This window comes from Prionailurus viverrinus, chromosome B3, assembly GCF_022837055.1.
Source record: "Prionailurus viverrinus isolate Anna chromosome B3, UM_Priviv_1.0, whole genome shotgun sequence".
Taxonomy (NCBI): Eukaryota; Metazoa; Chordata; class Mammalia; order Carnivora; family Felidae; genus Prionailurus; species Prionailurus viverrinus.
The window spans coordinates 19,221,510-19,238,621 of record NC_062566.1 but is presented as its reverse complement, the minus strand read 5'-3'; the positions used below and the strand labels follow the sequence as shown (position 1 = coordinate 19,238,621).

The 17,112-nt window shown below is 36.5% G+C and overlaps 2 protein-coding genes across 9 annotated transcripts in view; both read right to left on the bottom strand.

Annotated features, from left to right (window-relative positions):
• SNURF (SNRPN upstream open reading frame) overlaps nt 1-17,112 on the bottom strand; it is a 50,554-nt gene that overhangs the window by 24,331 nt on the left and 9,111 nt on the right. For 5 of the 8 annotated variants that reach the window (XR_007153031.1, XR_007153033.1, XR_007153032.1 and 2 more), the window contains exon 3: nt 12,969-13,122. Coding sequence is in view for 3 of the 8 variants with exons in the window: in XM_047863077.1 (XP_047719033.1) it covers nt 13,017-13,122 (106 nt within the window). In the remaining 5 variants the exon portion in view is untranslated. Of the gene's footprint in view, nt 1-12,215; nt 13,123-17,112 lie in introns of those variants that run through there. The other 3 variants (XM_047863077.1, XM_047863078.1, XM_047863076.1) reach the window with 3 other exon arrangements.
• Nucleotides 114-6,667, bottom strand: SNRPN (small nuclear ribonucleoprotein polypeptide N). Its single transcript, XM_047863075.1, has 7 exons — nt 6,529-6,667; nt 4,192-4,343; nt 2,045-2,156; nt 1,467-1,619; nt 886-1,024; nt 392-517; nt 114-287 (listed from the first exon to the last, which is right to left on the bottom strand). The coding sequence occupies exons 1-7, from the start codon at nt 6,529-6,531 to the stop codon at nt 250-252; spliced, it is 723 nt and encodes a 240-aa protein (XP_047719031.1). The 5' UTR covers nt 6,532-6,667; the 3' UTR covers nt 114-249.

The window sequence follows — 17,112 nt, the reverse complement described above, 5'->3', positions numbered from 1 at the left end:
TTAACAGAATTCACCTTATCCATAATAACTTCAAGACCAGAAAAATCCCAGTCTTCATTCTGACCTCAACAAAGTCAACAGGCAAAAAAAAATGTACAACATACAGCAGTACCTTGCAGTTTAATTGCTCTGTGCATTTTATTAGCTAATATTAATGCAGCAAAGAGGGAACAAAAGCTCACAAACACTCTACAGTTTCACAAGAGACATTGCAGGGAAAGAAGTGACTTAAGAAAGATCAATAGTATCCTAGGGTCTTGGTGGACGCATTCCGGGGGGAGGTGGACCTGGAAAAAAAAAAAAAGCAAAGTTCCATGGGACCATTAGAAAAACATCATATAAATATTCAAGGGCCCGGCTGGCACCACTGTGCAGAAGTATAACCACTCACCTCTAATTCCTGGTGGTGGGGGTCTCATTCCTGGAGGGGGCATGCCTATTGGCGTCCCTCGAGCAGGGGGAAGCCCAATTGGTGGGCCCATGGGTGGTCTCATACCAGGTGGAGGAGCCATAATGCCTAGAAAAGAAAAATGGCAGAAATAAAGTCCTCATAAATAAACTCAGCAAATAACACAGAATAAAACACAAAACAGTATTTAAAGAAATGGGCCTAAATATTAAGCAGAGAGTTGAAGAATTTCTCTTGGACCATTACCACATAAGCCATCCTCAACACAAGAGTCCACAGATTTTCATTAAAAAGTATTGTTTAAAAGTAGGAAATATACTCCAAGCAACTAGTGAGGTACTTAAAGGGTTGGTTCTTTGTTCAGTATCTTCTTATGGTATTTTTAGTTATCACTTCCTCAAGATGATACAATGTTTTCACAAAACACCTATATATATCTGAGAATCAAATTCTCTTACTTCCTTAGGATTCCTTACCTGGAGGTGGTGTTGCTCGGCCCACAGGAGTGGGTGGGGTCCCCCGTCCTGGTGGGTACTGAGTTGGGGCTCCAGCAATGCTGGCAGTAGCAGCAACTGCAGCAGCTGCTACAGTGCCTCTTCCCTGTGGAGTCATTACCTGAGGAGGCATGGTCAGATATAGTAAAGGTAAGGCGCATCCTCTCATTATTCACATACAAAATAAATGGTGAATACCACAGCTTATTAAATATGAAATAATAGCACTTTTTTTACTTCTTCCATTATTTTCATTAAAAAAAGCTTGGCACTAACACATCCTCCTTTAAACCTAACATGCCCTATTTTAATCTAGTAAGTCCTTTTACATTTTATCAACTCTGGTTTACCCAGCCTTATTTCTCTTTACTTACCAATACTGGTAAGTAACTCTTACCAATGTGGCTTTCTTTAATCTTTTCCCCCTCCTAATGTGTATCTGTCTTTCATCACTCTCTATAGCGTATGCTGCTTACATAGTACAAGATGTGCACTGAGGCTTTTAAATCTACTCTGCCTCTGGGCACTTTCTCTCAATAATATAAAACCTCCTAGTTCCTCACCTGTTGGGATGGCCCCCCAACCCCTCGGACAGGGCCTGCTAATCCAGCAGGAGCCTGGGGAATTGGAACACCAGCTGGCACTCCTCTGCCAGCTGCCCTGCCAACCCCAGGACCCCCTGCAGCTCCAGCAAGAGGTACCCGAGCAATGCCAGTCTGAAACAAGAAAAATTAGTTTGAAATCAAATGATTTACCAAAGTTATCAATAATCTTATTCCTAAAAGATCACTGCTTTCCACCATTTTTCCTACCACCCAGCTTATATTAGTTCTATATTCACAGCAATAGACAAGTGTACCATGGAGGCATTCAGCAGATTAAATGTACATCTGTCAAACTGTGAATACAAATAAGACACTTCTAACCTTATCTAGGTAGTACCCAACCCACAGAATAACTCTTTAGAAAGTCCTTAATCTTGAAATACAGACAAGTAAGAACTGACATTAAGTGCTCGGCACATTTTATTTAACAAATGTATACTATTTATTGTGCCTCATTGTACCTTGATTTAGCATCATCTCAAATAATGTTATGTCCTTCCACACTAATGTTCTGTCCTGCCCTATGTACTCCTTACATCTTTCGGGGGTGGTCCTTCCACTGTCATGGAGACCAAGTTCTCCCCACGTAGCAACACCAGACCCAAAACCCGCTTCTCTTCACGTTCTGGCTGCTTCGCATTCTTTGGCCTATAGAGCAGAAACAAATTTTAGTAAGGTAAGTTAGGGATCACTCACTAAAATATTTACATTTCACCTTAATAACACATACACATGACAATAATTGATGGCAATATATTCATGCTATTACTAAGCTATGACAAAACAAAGGCAAAAACAAAACACTAGACTCACTGACATATAAGGGTAAATGTTAAAGCCCTTTTCCTATTAAAATTTTCCAGAATGTTCCCTCAATGTTATACTACAGCAAAACTAATTTCTTCTTCATGAAACTCAGATGAAAATGATATGGCTAAAACTTTCTAAAATGTGTTTTCATGTTAAAATGGGAAGTATGTTTTTTAAATCATTTTCAACTAAGTAAATCTGGGTGACAGACAACTAAAATGGGAACAGGAACAATGAGGTCATACCAAATGATAAAGAAAAAACAGGCTTTGAATTAGAGACACTGTTGTATTCCTGGCCTTTATATCACTTATATAACCATGGGAAATCTTAAAAATTAAAAAAAAAAACAAAACTGTACAAAGTCACAATGGTCAGAAGCAAAAATCTACATACTTAAAAGCTACTGACACAATATCATTCAAAAACTGTGAGTACTATCAGAGAAAAATGCACAATTTAAAGCATTATCCATGTGAAATTATCCCCATAGCTTAGTGAAAGATGTTAAACAGAGAAATTAATATGGCTAAAGTTCTCATCAAATGCCTTCAGTATTTATCAATGTCATAAGGGTTTATTTTATTTTCAGTAAAAAGTTAGGTTATTTAAACAAACAAAAAAATAACACTGAAACATTCACCATCTTAGAATTTCTGATATAACCCTACTTGTTGCACAGGAAGGAGACTGAGAATACATGAAAAGGGAAAGATAAAGCATATGTTATGAATTCTATTCAAATTTGCCTGAGAGGAACAGACTACAGCAGGCAGGTGAAGGTGAGCATCACCTACCTTTTTCTTCATTTTTAATAAAACCTAAGTGAAGTGGGCAAATTAAAATTCTTAATAGTATATCATAGACTGTGGCAATAAATTAAATGGAGCCAAGAGTCAAGAGTGATACCTTGTAAGTTCTGCCCCATGATAAAAAACAAAGCCATCTTGAGTGTTCAGAGATATTACAAATACCAACTCAAATACTCTGAATGAAAAGTCAACTGAATGGAAGTAGGATGCCACTAAGATCCACCAATTCTTGTGATCTTATTGCAGAGGGTCAACAGTGCTCTGTGAAAGGAAGCTCCCTAGTCACAGGTACAAAGAGGGAAGCCTAATGTGGTAAGGTACAAGCACACAGGATATTCCTGAAGAAATTAAATGGGCAAATCAAAAATATAATAGAAGAGGGTTAAGAATTGACACCAGGTCAACACTGAACATGACGATTTTGACAAAACAAGGTGCATGCAAAGAGGCTGGCTGAACAAATGTTAAATCTGGCCTAGAGTATTCTAATCATATCCTAACTCCTCAACCATGAAGAGTAAATTGTTATTCATAAGATCCCTTCAGTCCAAAGGAATGCTACAGAACTTAACCTATTAATAAGATTTATTAACTTTTTAAATAAGTATAACTTGATACTCTGCTCATACAGTACAGTTCTATTCCACGTTCAGCTCATAACTGTGTTTGCGAACTTAAAACAGTAGTGTAAATACAATGACTTCAAGACTGGGAGACTGTAGGGGCACCTGGGTGCTCAGTCAGTTAAGCGTCCAACTTTGGCTCACTTCATGATTTTGTGGTTCATGAGTTCAAGCCCTGCGTCGGGCTCTGTGTTGACAGCTCAGAGCCTAGACCCTGCTTCAGATTTTGTGTCTCTCTCTCTGTCCCTTCCCTGCTCATCCTCTGTCTTTCTCTCCCAAAAATAAACATTAAAAAAAAAAAAGACTGGGAGACTGATCTTCTAGGCCAAGAGGTTAGAAAACAGACTAAACCTACCTTCTTCAGTTACCCTCTATAATCCCTTACTCCGATTATCCTCTCCCTCAATATCCCATTATCCAAACCCAAAGTGGTCTTACTTGATCTTTCTGAATTCATCACAATCACAGAGGATCAAGTTCATATGCTTGTCAAAAGCCTTAAAGGTGCCAATGAAGATTCGGCCATCTTGCAGGATACATCGCATTCTATAGTCAATGTGTTGCAGCATCTTGCTGCTCTTTCCCACAGTCTGAAATGAGTAAGAAAAGCTGTCTGCAATTACTTTATAACCCTCCCCACCATTTCTTCCCCACTCCTATATCAATCCAAACTTTGTTTCCTTAACACATACATCTTCCCTCCCATGTTGTCTCCAAAAATACCTTCACAGTCAAGATACTGGACCAAATTTAGACCCAGGTCAACTCTACTCTGTGGAACCCTCTACTTCTCAGAATGACTATGCAGTTTCCCATCATGCTATTTCTTCCCCATCAGATTCACAAATCTAGTTTCCTTTTAGTATTCTGATTCCTCTCCTTTCCCAATTCTAATCCCAAATTCCACCCTCCTTCAGAACACTTGACCCTGTGGACTATTTCTTTTCCCCTAGACATCTATCCAAACATTGGGAAATTGCTACCTCCATCAAAAAAACTTTCCAACTCCCATCAACCCAATGCAAATACAAACCACTATTTAGTTCCCCAAAGGCCTTTGTCCTAGTTATATCAAACCCTGTATCTCCTCCTACTCAGAACTTGGATCAATGTTTCTCAAACTTGTTTTGGTTTCATTTACCCTACTAAGGCACTTTTTAAAAATATTTTTATCATGGGGCAGCTGGGTGACTCAGTCAGTTAAGTATCTGACTTCAGCTCGTGTCATGATCTCATGGTTTGTGAGTTCAAGCCTAGCATTGTCAGTGAGGAGCCTGCTTGGTATTCTCGCCCTCTCCCTCTCTCTTCCCATCCCCCACTTGCTCTCACTCTCTCTCTCAAAATAAATAAAAACTTTAAAGAAAAAATTCTCTCTCTCTCTCTCTCTCTGAGCACCTGGGTGGCTCAGTTGGTTAAGTGTCCGACTCCAGATTTCTGCTCAGCTTATGATCTCACGGTATGTGAGTTCGACACCTAGACCCACATTGGGCTCTGCACTGATTAAGCAGAGCTTGCTTGGGATTCTCTCTTTCTCTTTCTCTGTCCCTCCCCCTCTTCTATCAATAAATAAACAATAAATAAAAAATAGGCCACTAATTCTTACACCTTAAAAAAAAAAAGATTCTCTCTGCCTCTCCCTCACTTGTGGGCACACATGCCCTCTTTCTCTCTCTGAAATTTTACAAATTTTATCCTAAATCACCCACTCCACTGAAATTTTAAAATGTTGATAATATTGTATCTGTATTTATATCCTGTGGTCCTTTGGAACACCACAAGCCATTGTAAAATCAAATATTCTTTCCACTTCTCAAAATCAACTCTTGCTGCCTTGGGATATCCTTCCTGTTGAGAATACATGTTCTCAACTATCTAAACTTTAACAGAATACATGCTCTCAATTATCTAAACTTTAATAGAACCACAAACCTGATTAGGATGCTGTATCTCGTGACAGACTAATTGTGTGTGTATTTACCTAAGCCCAATGTCCTAAATCCCTCAATTTTCTTTTTTTTGTTTAACAAAAAATGTTTATTTATTATTGAGAGATGGAGAGACACAGAGCATGAGCAGGGGAGGGGTAGAGAGAGGGGAGACACAGAATCCAAAGCAGGCTCCAGGTTCTGAGCTGTCAGAACAAAGCCCGACACGGGGCTTGAACTCACAAACTGCGAGATCATGAACTGAGCTGCAGTCAGTTGCTTAATCAACTGAGCTACCCAGGTGCCCCCCTCCGTTTCATGTCTACTATAACCTAAGTAAGGGTCCTCCATCTTCAGGATGGTTCGTTATTATTATAAATCATGTAAATCATGACCAAAACTCTCTTCTGTATTTTCTCACATATAAGATCCCTCTTAAGATGTTTTCCAAACTAGAGTGCCTGGGTGGCTTAGGGCCAACTTCAGCTCAGGTGATGATCTCAGTTTGTGGGTTCAAGTCCTGTGTAGGGCTCTCCACTGATGGTACAGAGCCTGTTTGGGCTTCTCTCTCCCTCTCTGCATGGCCCTCTTGCTCTCTCTCTCTCTCTCTCAAAACAAATATATAAACTAAAAAAAAAAAAAAAGATATTTTCCAAATCATTTTATCACTAAAATAGGAAAAGGGATATAGCTCTTCTTCAGTTGATATTCCACACAATGAGATGCCATCTCTAAAGATTGATTTCTTGTCTCTAACATCAAGAACACAAAGACACCCCACACTCTGGTAAACTATTATGTTAGGCCCTTCCAGTAGCTTTTCACCCTTCTGCCTTAATATACATCTTACCATGGTTGCTGTTCCACCAAATCCAATGTCCGAAGAAAGGTTTCAGGATTCTTAATACCTAAGGGAAGGCTACAGATAAAGGTATGACGCAGGTTCTCCTACAAACAATGCAAGCTTGGGGCAGAAGCTTCAAACAGTAGATGGAGCCTGCAGAGGAAAGCATGATCTAGCTGCACTGCAATCTACCATGTTTAAAAACAGGCAGACAATTTTGCATGAAAATCACCATAACAGACATATTTAAAAACACCTCCCATGTTCCATACCCACCACATGAACACCAAATTTCACTATTCCTTCAACTTCCACATTTTACACACTTAAAATTGACAGTGTTTATTAAATTTTTATATTATGCAGACATTTTTAAATGTCTAAAAAATCACTTTCATTTTCCATTCCAAAAAATGTAGTGTTTTCTTTTTTCATCCTTACTTTAGGTGGTGCTTCATTCTCTGATCCTAAGTTAACCCATCATCTCAACTTCAACATTTTTATATATCCCTAAGCTTCATAGCCATCTGAATTATTCTCCTGAATTAGTTAAAATTTTGTTCTTACCTAAGCCACCTAAAGGTTTTCAACCTCAAAATCCCCCTCCTTGACCCTGCCAAAACCTCTCAAAGTAATTCTAAATAATTTTTTTACCAAGAACCAACTGCATTATCATGTACCTGCTTATGACGTCCTATGTTAAAGTGGAGCATAAAACAACTGATTACTTGCTTATACGGATATATAGGTAATTTTCTTAGCAATCAAAAGAACATGATTATAACAGTGTTATCATTTTTCCCAACATACTAAGGAAACTCCTCTTACTGAGTATGGCAACCAAATCAAAACTAGAAAAAAAAATCTCAAACTACTAATTATACTTATTTAGAAAGCAAACACACAAATTATATTACTCTTGAATGGGAATTTGGTTTTATGCAAAAAAGCAGCCTAGTATCATAAACAAAATCTGACATAATTTTATTTTTAATAATACAAACATTTTCAGTAAACTTGTTGTCCTCTGTCTTCAATGGAGACATTTTGCAAACAGCTAAGTATACTGATTCAGTAAATTATGAATCCTGTATTTTAGGATGTGAAAAATAAAATCATCAAAATAGTGGTTGTAAACCATAACATCAAAACAATAAGGTAAAAGAAATGTTTTGAGGACAGTTTTCCATGTGGAACTATATGACACTCGATCAAAAGAGAACAGAATGGTATGAAAGAAAGAGTTCAGTAAGAATAGGTAAGATGTAGAAAACAGGTTTCCCTATATTTACAAAAATTTGATGGCAGTTAAGTACATTATGAGAATTTTGGAGGATCAGATTTTCTAAAAAATAAATTCCTGGTATTAGAATATCTCCTAACCTTTGTTCTCCAAATGCAAACTATCATGCACTTTTTGTGCATTTTTTTCTTAAAGACTTTCTGCCTATACTGTCCTTAACACTGTCCATACTTCTCCAACATTTACCATAACTGACTATAATATCTATAAACTTGTCTCTTTTCCCCATCTACCCAATGTAGGTCTTCGAAGATACAATGACATCAAGGATACCCCCTTTTACAGCATCCAACATTGTATATGACTTAATGTTTTGCATAAAACTGACATGTCATGATCTCAAAAGATCTGTTCAAATCAGCAGACTGGCATGCCCTCCTCTCCCCAAATCAATGTAGTTTGTAACCCAAACTCACAGGAGTAGTTTAAGGTCTATAATATAGATGTTCTGAATTCTGACAGGATTATCTATAAAGCAGTCTAAATTCAAGAATACTTACATATTTTTTACCTCTAGTCATTAGCTACTTTCATTTTTTATATCTACTAAGATTTAAAATCTTCAGCAATCCATAGTAACAGAAAGTAAATCATCTACAGAAACAGAAAAAAAATAGAAACAAAAAAATTCACAGCAACAGAAAGTAAATAAGTGGTAACCTGAAGTTGGGGGTAGAAACAGGGAATGTATATAAATGAGCATAAGGGACCTTACTCTGAAAATGGAAAGTTCTCAGAGTTCCTGGCAATGGCTGAAGTCAGTAAATTTACAAAAATTTCGGTGATTTTTTATGGTATATACATTATACATTAGTAAAGCTGGTTAAAATGCAAAATGTCAGGATCTTTCAATAACGTGGAAAGTTTGTAACACTGCTTTTTATATCACCGTTAGTGCAACAAAACAAAACAAAACAAAACAAAAAAGCTAACCACTCAATAAGACACTATTACTGGAGCATACCCTTTTTACCATCAACAATGGAGATATGCTACCAAATACTTAGCCATAAGACAGTGATTATTAGAAAATTAAAAGATGGTAGGGCTAGATTTCAAGATTTCATTTAAGGGAAAAAAATGTAATCACAGAAAGGTATCTTACAAGGATTAATGCAATGGAAACCAGCATCAAGTGTGCATTTAAGGTGACACCTCTCCAGTAAAAATTTAAAATTCAAAACAAAACTGTTTACCTTCAGATGCCAAAAAGATTTGAGAATACGGATTTTCCCATCAGTCTCAGTTTGAAATGTTCTGTCCCACCTGACATTTCAGTGAACACACAACTATCAGACCTAATTCATAGTTTAGCTGTAAGAAACCAATAAATTTGAACAATTGTATAGCAGAAGAATAAAAAGGGAAAGCCAGTCAGTCCTGCTTCTGTCCTTCATCTACCCTGAGTTTCTAAACCCCTTCCACAATTACTAAACGTTGTTAACCAGTTATCAAGTATAAAAATGCACCTCGACATATGAGTTACAGACTAAGGAATTGGAGGGGTACATGGGTGGTCCACTCGGTCAGGCATCTTACTTTGGCTCAGGTCATGTCTTACAGTTTGTGAGTTTGAGCCCTGAATCGGGTTCTCTGCTGTCAGCACAGAGCCTGCTTTAGATCCTCTGTCTCCTCCTCTCTCTGCCCCTCCCCAACTCATCTGTACATGCTCACTCTCAAAAATAAACACTAAAACAAAAAATAAATACTGATTTCCCAAAAAATCTTAAAAAAAAAAAAAAAAAGAACTGGAGACCTAGAGAACTGGGGATATGGGACATGTAATATGATACAAAATATTTTGTATGAAATAAGGGATATACATACATATTACAACTCAGAAAAGGGGTTGACTAGAGTGGTTAAGAAAGACTTCCCCTAATGAATAGGACCTGAAATTAGAAAGTTATCTCTTATCCCTAAATTTAGTACACTATAATCATGAACCCTTGTAACAGGAAAATGATATATTACTTTGGAGATTGATCAAATATATCTTCACAACAAATGACAGCAAAATGCCTCATGAAAAGGAAAAGAGTAGCAAAATCATAATGCACTGATGAATTGGCAGTTATGATAAATCTCCTTACATCAAAAGGCACATAAGCAAATAAATGGCCCAAGTCCCTGACTCAAACATTGTAAGATTTTCCACAGAAGTTCTTAAACTTTTGGGAACTTTTCTAATGACAAAACTTAAAAAAAAAAAAAAAAAGTGAAAAGATAAGATGGTTGGGGCACCTGGGTGGCTCAGTCTGCTAAGTGTCAGACTTCAGCTCAGGTCATGATCTCACAGTTCGTGGGTTCGAGCCCCACATCGGGCTCTGTGCTGACAGCTCAGAGCATGGAGCCTGCTTCGGATTCTGTGTCTCCCTCTCTCTCTGTTCCTCCCCCACCTGTGCTCGGTCTCTCAAAAATAAATAAACATTAAAAAAGAAGGATGGTCAATCGTAGCCAAGTCACATAAAGCAAATCAGAAATCATATAATAATGGTAATGCATTAGTGCTCATTCAAATCTGGTAAAATAGCACACCCTTCGCAGAAAAATATACAAAAAAGCTTAACAAGTAAAAGGAGGTAACACAAACAAATGGGACAATATTCATCCAGAAAGCAAGGCCAGTTTAAATCCCACACACACAACACACACGTGCACACACAATTTTCCTTTTTTGGAACTGTTTATTTATCAAAGAAAAAAAAGGCACCAGATGGTACTGAGAAACTAGCACTAGTAGTAATTGTTCTAAATGGCAATCAACAATGTTTATGATGCTGTCAGCAATGGAACAAAACATTTAAGAGTCATACTAATATTTATACCCTGCAGTCCTTATCCTAGACTCTTATCCTAATAAATTTAACATACCAAATATATCTTGAAAATATAGCACTAATGTTTATAACAGCATAGTAAAACTAGGAAAAAAAAAACAAGTACAAGGGAAAAGTAAATAATGAATGAACGGTCATTTATTCATAACAAATCATAATTATGAGCAATAATAAAATGAGGAAACATTAATGATATACATTTAAGTGGAATAAATACAAAATAAGTTTGTTAAAAGCATGATTCCAACTAAAAAAAGAAAATGGGCAAAATGAAAGAAAATTCAACCTTATGGTAGGTTTAAAAATCCTTGGTTTACTTTCACATTTTTCTTGGCTATCACTTGGATGCTTTAGATTTTTATAGGAAAAAAGGAAGCATATCAATTGTTAAAATATCTTTAAAAACCTACCCATCTACATTTATTCCTTAGACTAATTGTTAGATTTGACCCTCATCCCAGAAATTCATCTGATTCTCTACCTTGTAATGTTTACTTCATTTATATACACTCTTTCCTATAACCCCTTTTTCTTTACAACATTCTATAGTATCACCACTCATCCATTGTCCCAACCTGGTATTTTCATCTTTGAATGTGGTTCTCTAAGATGCCAGTCAACTTTAAGGAAGAGGATTAATTTTAGGCTTTGCCTACCATTTAATCTGTTACAACTATTCTAGTCTGTTGCTGTAATTCCAAATACAGCCACTGACCATACATAAATACGATTACTTGGTTGTGTGCCAATATTTTTTTTTTTTATAAAAACAGACAGTGAGTGGGTCAGATACTTTAACAATCCCTGCTGTAGAATAATCCTAGTAAATGAGTGCTGTTTAACTAGCACTTGGGACTAGAATAAAACATAACATCAGAAAATTGTACTTGCAGATAGATTATAATGTAGGATTTAAATAACAGGGGTACCTGGCTGGCTTAGTCAATAGAGCATGTGACTCTTGATCTTGAGGTAAGTTCAAGCCTCATGTAAGTAAGGTAGGTAAGTAAGTAAGTAAGTAGATAGATAGATAGATAGATAGATAGATAGATAGATAGATAAAATTATAGTTAGGAACTTACAAGAGTATATGAAATGCACTGAGAAGCCAAAACATTCCTGGTTAAAAAAAAAAAATCAATTGTTCAGAGTCATTTAAAGATGTCCCTACTCTGAGAACAGCTGGGGACAATGATCAGATTCTACTGCCTGAATCAATTCCACTGCCTTACAATCAATTCCAGGTTATTATTACTGGAGAATGCTGAGTAAAGGATTCAGCAGGGAAGAATTTTTCTCAGAAAACTTACATTTTTTCTCTTTTGCTTTAAAAGTCAAAATAGTAGCTATAAACAAGTCTAATTAATTTGAATTGTGGGGTAATACATAAAAATAGAAATAAAGAAAATCTAGAAGAAAATTCATCCAAAAGGTCCCTTTCTCTCCTAGTTTATAAAAAGTGTATTAAACCCTTGGAGTCATTCAAATCTTAAAATTTTAAGGTCACATAAAACATAGAAAGACAGACTGTAAATAAATCTACATCACAGTGAAAAAATCATGGATAATATTTTATTACATTGTCAGCTGAATCAAATACACTGATACATTATCAGCTGATTCAACTACACTGTTGAAAACAAAAGTGAAAAAAGAGAAAACAAAAAAAAGGAATAGTTAGCAAATATGCATGGGAAATTATTTAGCTTATTTAAGAATGTGATGTATATTTATAATTCAGTAGGCACAAATGATATGTAGTTAAAACAACCAATGCAGGTAAAAGTATAGCGTCATCAGGCACTCTTATTATTTTCAGGGCAAAAGAGACTAATACTTTGTAATACAGTTTAGAAAAATGTACCCTAAGGTTATATTCCTGATTCAATTTATTTTCACATCTGCATATCTGAGGAAATAATCCCATCTGATAGGTTATGCTCAGCAGTCCACTGAAGCTTTATTGAAACTACCAGGAAAAAAGATGAAGTTTCTCACAAAAGGTAATTACAAAACACTGATTCACAAGATATTTAGCAGCCATTTATAATGAAGTATGTTCATATAAGATTAATTTGAAAAATGAATAGAATTTAGATATGAGTAAAACTACTTAACAAGCATGTATAACTGGGAAAGTAAAATATCAAGGTAAGAATGTCAAGATCCTATTGCTTTTACATTTTTTAACTTTCTGCTTGTAATATGAAATTTTTAAGGAAAAAATTTTAATATATCCCAAATAACTAAAGTGACCTCCAAGCACATTATTTATTACTGACCATGACTGTATCAGCTCTAACCTGGTTTTTCACTTGGAAATCAGCTAACCTGGATGTTCCAATACTGCTTTAACCACCTCTTGGTGTCTCTGCTAAGAATGCCTGTCTCAATTCCGCCTGGAAATCCAACACAGGTACTTGCTGCTGCTGAGATCGCCTTGGGTAGAGCTGACACCTATGACAAGAGCACAATACACATAAATATAAAAGAGATTTGCCTTATATGGATAACAATACCAAAGAAAATGTGGCGACCTTACATTTAAAAAGATCCTCAATTAGGGTCAGAGCATGCCATTACCTTATGAAGAGACTATTAAGAAGAAACAGGAGTCTCTGGGTACACAGCAATGTGCAAGGAACAGGATACTTACCACTTTGGATAAGTAGGATACTACTGAAGGAATTAAAAAAAAAGTTCTCTTGGCTTAAAAAGCCCTGTATTTGAGTGCCTGAGTAGCTTAGTCAGTTGACCGTTATACTCTTGGCTCAGGTAATGAATGATCACCTTGTTCAGGAGTTTGAGCCTTGCATCAGGCTCTGTGCTGACAGCACAGAACCTACTTGGGATTTTTTGTCTCCCTTTCTCTCTGCTCCTTCCCCACTCACTCTGTCTCTCAAAATTAAATAAACAAACATTTTTTTAAAAAGGTGGAGACACCATCAGTACCATATCCATTACTCACTTTCCAATCCTATCTGGAAACAATCCTTAACCCCTAGTAAGAGGAGTGAGGCATTCGCTAAGCCATTTTCAGATGTTAAGATTGTCATCCATTCTCTTACTCCTGAGTAACCACCTGAAACAAGGAACTACCAGGGCCCAGGCTTTTTAGAGTCTCAAACTGTAAACTGACTACCTATTAGTCAGAAGGGAATTCCATAGAAAAGCCCTTATCTTATCCCTATGGATCAGTAATCAGGCTGTGAATCTGATTCTAAGAATGATGAAGAAATGTACAAAGTGTTACTGGCTAACAAAACAAGCATAAAAAGTAATCACCAGCAAGTCTTCCCTTGTTAACTATGTGTGTGTGATGTGTGTGTGTGTATGTATATATATACACGTGTGTGTATATGTACGTATGTATATATATAACTATTCCATAGCAGTTAGATTTGGAAACAGGTTTCACAAAAGGTATTCCACTATTTTCCATAGTTTTTAAATAACATTTAAAAAAATTTAATGTTTTCTATTTTTGAGACAGAGAGTGTGTGGGAGAGGGGCAGAGACAGAGGGAGACACAGAATCTGAAGCAGGTTCCAGGCTCTGAGCTGTCAGCACAGAGCCTGATGCAGTGCTGGAACTCCTGAACTACAAGATCATGACCTAAGCCAACGTCGGACGCCTCAACTGACTGGACCACCCAGGTGCCCCAGTTTTTAAATAACAGTTTAAACATTCTGTTGTATAATAAAGAATTGTGTTAACCTTTGTCCGTGGTTTCTGAGAAGTAACCTCTAAACACCTGAGTTTACCAAGTGATAGGAGTGTGTCTTCATTATTCGTGGTGGGCCCCTTGGATCACACCTGAATTAATGTTAACAAGATGATTCAGGATAAGGGCTGGCCAAGGCACAAAGACCAACCATGTGATTAGAGTGTGGGGCTTTTGAGCTTGATCTCCTGGGAAGGGATGGCATAGAGTGAGATGGACTTCAATCATAATGGCCAATTCAATCATTTCAAGTACTAGAACTCTAATAAAAACTATAGAAGGCACACAAAGTTCTGGTGAACTTCCTGGTTAATGACCTATACACTGATGTGCTGAGTGTCTATTACATTCTAAGGACATGGACATTACACATCTTGCCCTAGAAGTCTCTCCATTTGGCTTATCCTGATTTGTGTCCCATATTGTAAACTTAATAGTAAGTATAGTGCTTTCTTGAGTTCTGTGAATCATTCTAACAAATTACAGAACCTGAGAAAATAATGGAAACTTTGAATTATATCTAGCTGTTGAAAAGTTCAGGTGGCCTAGAAACTTTGAGGCTTGCAGCTGGTATCTCAATTGAGGGTCATCTTATGGAGAACTGTACCCTTCATGTGTCAAGTCTACATTAACTCCAGAGAATCTGAATTACATTGCCTATGCTTTTTTTTTTTTTTTTTTTTTTTATGAAATTTATTGACAATTGCCTATGCTTTTAAATTGTCCCATTCTAATCAATGAATAATTAAATCTTTATTTGGGTGTTCTCATTTCCAATCCTTTCATTACCAAATGGCAACTAAGCCCCTGACCTAATAAGGTTTTAAAACATGTTTCAACCAAAAAAAAATTTTTTTTGATTCTTTAAACTCCTATTGGAGTGTCTCTTTTGGGTTTAACCTGAAAGCCAACTGAAGATTAAGGTAAAACTGAGAAAATAAGATGCAGTACACATAACATTTACTTTGTGAAATGCAGAATGTAAATTTAGAAAAACATCTGAAGGGCGCCTGGGTGGCTCAGTCAGTTGAGCATCCAGCTTCGGCTCAGGTCATGATCTCATGGTTCATGAGTTCAAGCTCCACGTCAGGCTCTGTGCTGACAGCTCAGAGCCTGGAGTCTGCTTCGGATTCTGTGTCTCCTTCTCTCGCTGTGCCCCTCCCTCATTCATGCTCTGTCTCTCTTTCTCTCAAGAATAAATAAAACATTTAAAAAAATTAGAAAAACATCTGAAAGGGTACAGAAAATGGTCTCTCCAGAAGACTCTCCAGCCCCAATCTCCAAATTCTCTCAAATTTACAGTATATCAATAAACAGGAAAGACATTCACCAGCCCCCAAATCCAAAACTGATTACTTGATAGATCTATTAGAAGAAAGACTAACCATCAATTTCAGGAGTACAAATCACTTAGCTTCTATTAATAGTTATGGTTGGTCTGTGGGATGTATGTTCTGTCTGCAAAGTTTTAGTTTTTATTCAATTTCATTTTGTATCTTGGATGCAACATGAATAGCAATCCTTCATTAGCCATTAGAACTGGTGTACACACAATTTCTCAGGAATACTGGCTTTTAGTTTGGCAAAAGGTGGGATATTTATGGATTATGATTAAAATAAACATACTATAACTATCAAATATCCCAATCCTGAGAGAATCCTGAGCATATGTACCAGGGCTTAGAGAATATCCATACTGCTTACCCATTCCCATAATCACACACTCTCAAAACAGAGAGAGGTTACTGGGGAAATTACACTATTTCCCTAACTCAAAATTCCCCTCCTTCATTTTAGCACCCTCTAGTATTTATATATAATATATACAGAAGAAGTCAGGAAATGAAGTTACTTCTTCTTTGAAAGTAACATGTTTCCAAAGAGGCAGACAAGAAAATGACACCTAAGGAATGCTTAAAGAAGATGAGGAAGAGATTACCTGTTATGCTGGTGCACACTGATCCTGTATAAGATAATGGCTCTAACAAAATATGACAAATATGATAGAACCATTAACACTAACAAAAGATCTCCCTCAAGAAACCCCCCCCAATACCTCCACCACCCCAATCTCTAAACAACCTCAAATACTTCTAGAGACTCTGGGGAAAATGTCACTTTTTGGGGTGTCTGGGTGGCTAAATTGGTTAAGCGTCCAACTCTTGGTTTCAGCTCAGGTCACGATGTCATGGTTTCAGGAGTTTGAGCCCCTCATCGGGCTCTGAACAGGCAGCATGGAGCCTGCTTGGGATTCTCTTTCTCTCTCTGCCCCTCCCCCACTTGCACTATCTCAATCTCTCTCAAATAAACTTTTAAAAGTTAAAAAAAAAGAAAATGTCACTTTTAAGAGTTTTGCAGTTACAAAAGACATTACTTTATAAGAGAAAATTAACATGGCAAAAAGTCTATTATAAAGGAAAAATTATATAAAATATTCATTCATAAAATACTTCTTTTCAAAGTAATTCCCCAAATAAAAATGTAATAAAAGAATGAGGTCAGGTAGAATAAATAAAATAGGGAAAATGAGGAAATCATTAGCCTCACCAGTAATTTAAAATGTACAAGTGAAAATACATTGCAATATTCCTACAAGTAAAATGTGCAAATAACAAAAATAGGAGACAAAATGCTACTGCCATTTTATAACAGCTTTAAAAAAAAAGCCTTATATTTGAGGGAGAAATAAAATGTAAATAATAATGAATATTAACTTTCAAATT

Coding starts and splice junctions, on each gene's coding strand:
- SNRPN (XM_047863075.1), bottom strand. Junction 1,620..2,044: donor AAGGACCACCCCCGAAAGAT/GTAAGGAGTACA, acceptor TTCTTGTTTCAG/ACTGGCATTGCTCGGGTACC. Junction 1,025..1,466: donor TTGGGGGGCCATCCCAACAG/GTGAGGAACTAG, acceptor ATGCCTCCTCAG/GTAATGACTCCACAGGGAAG.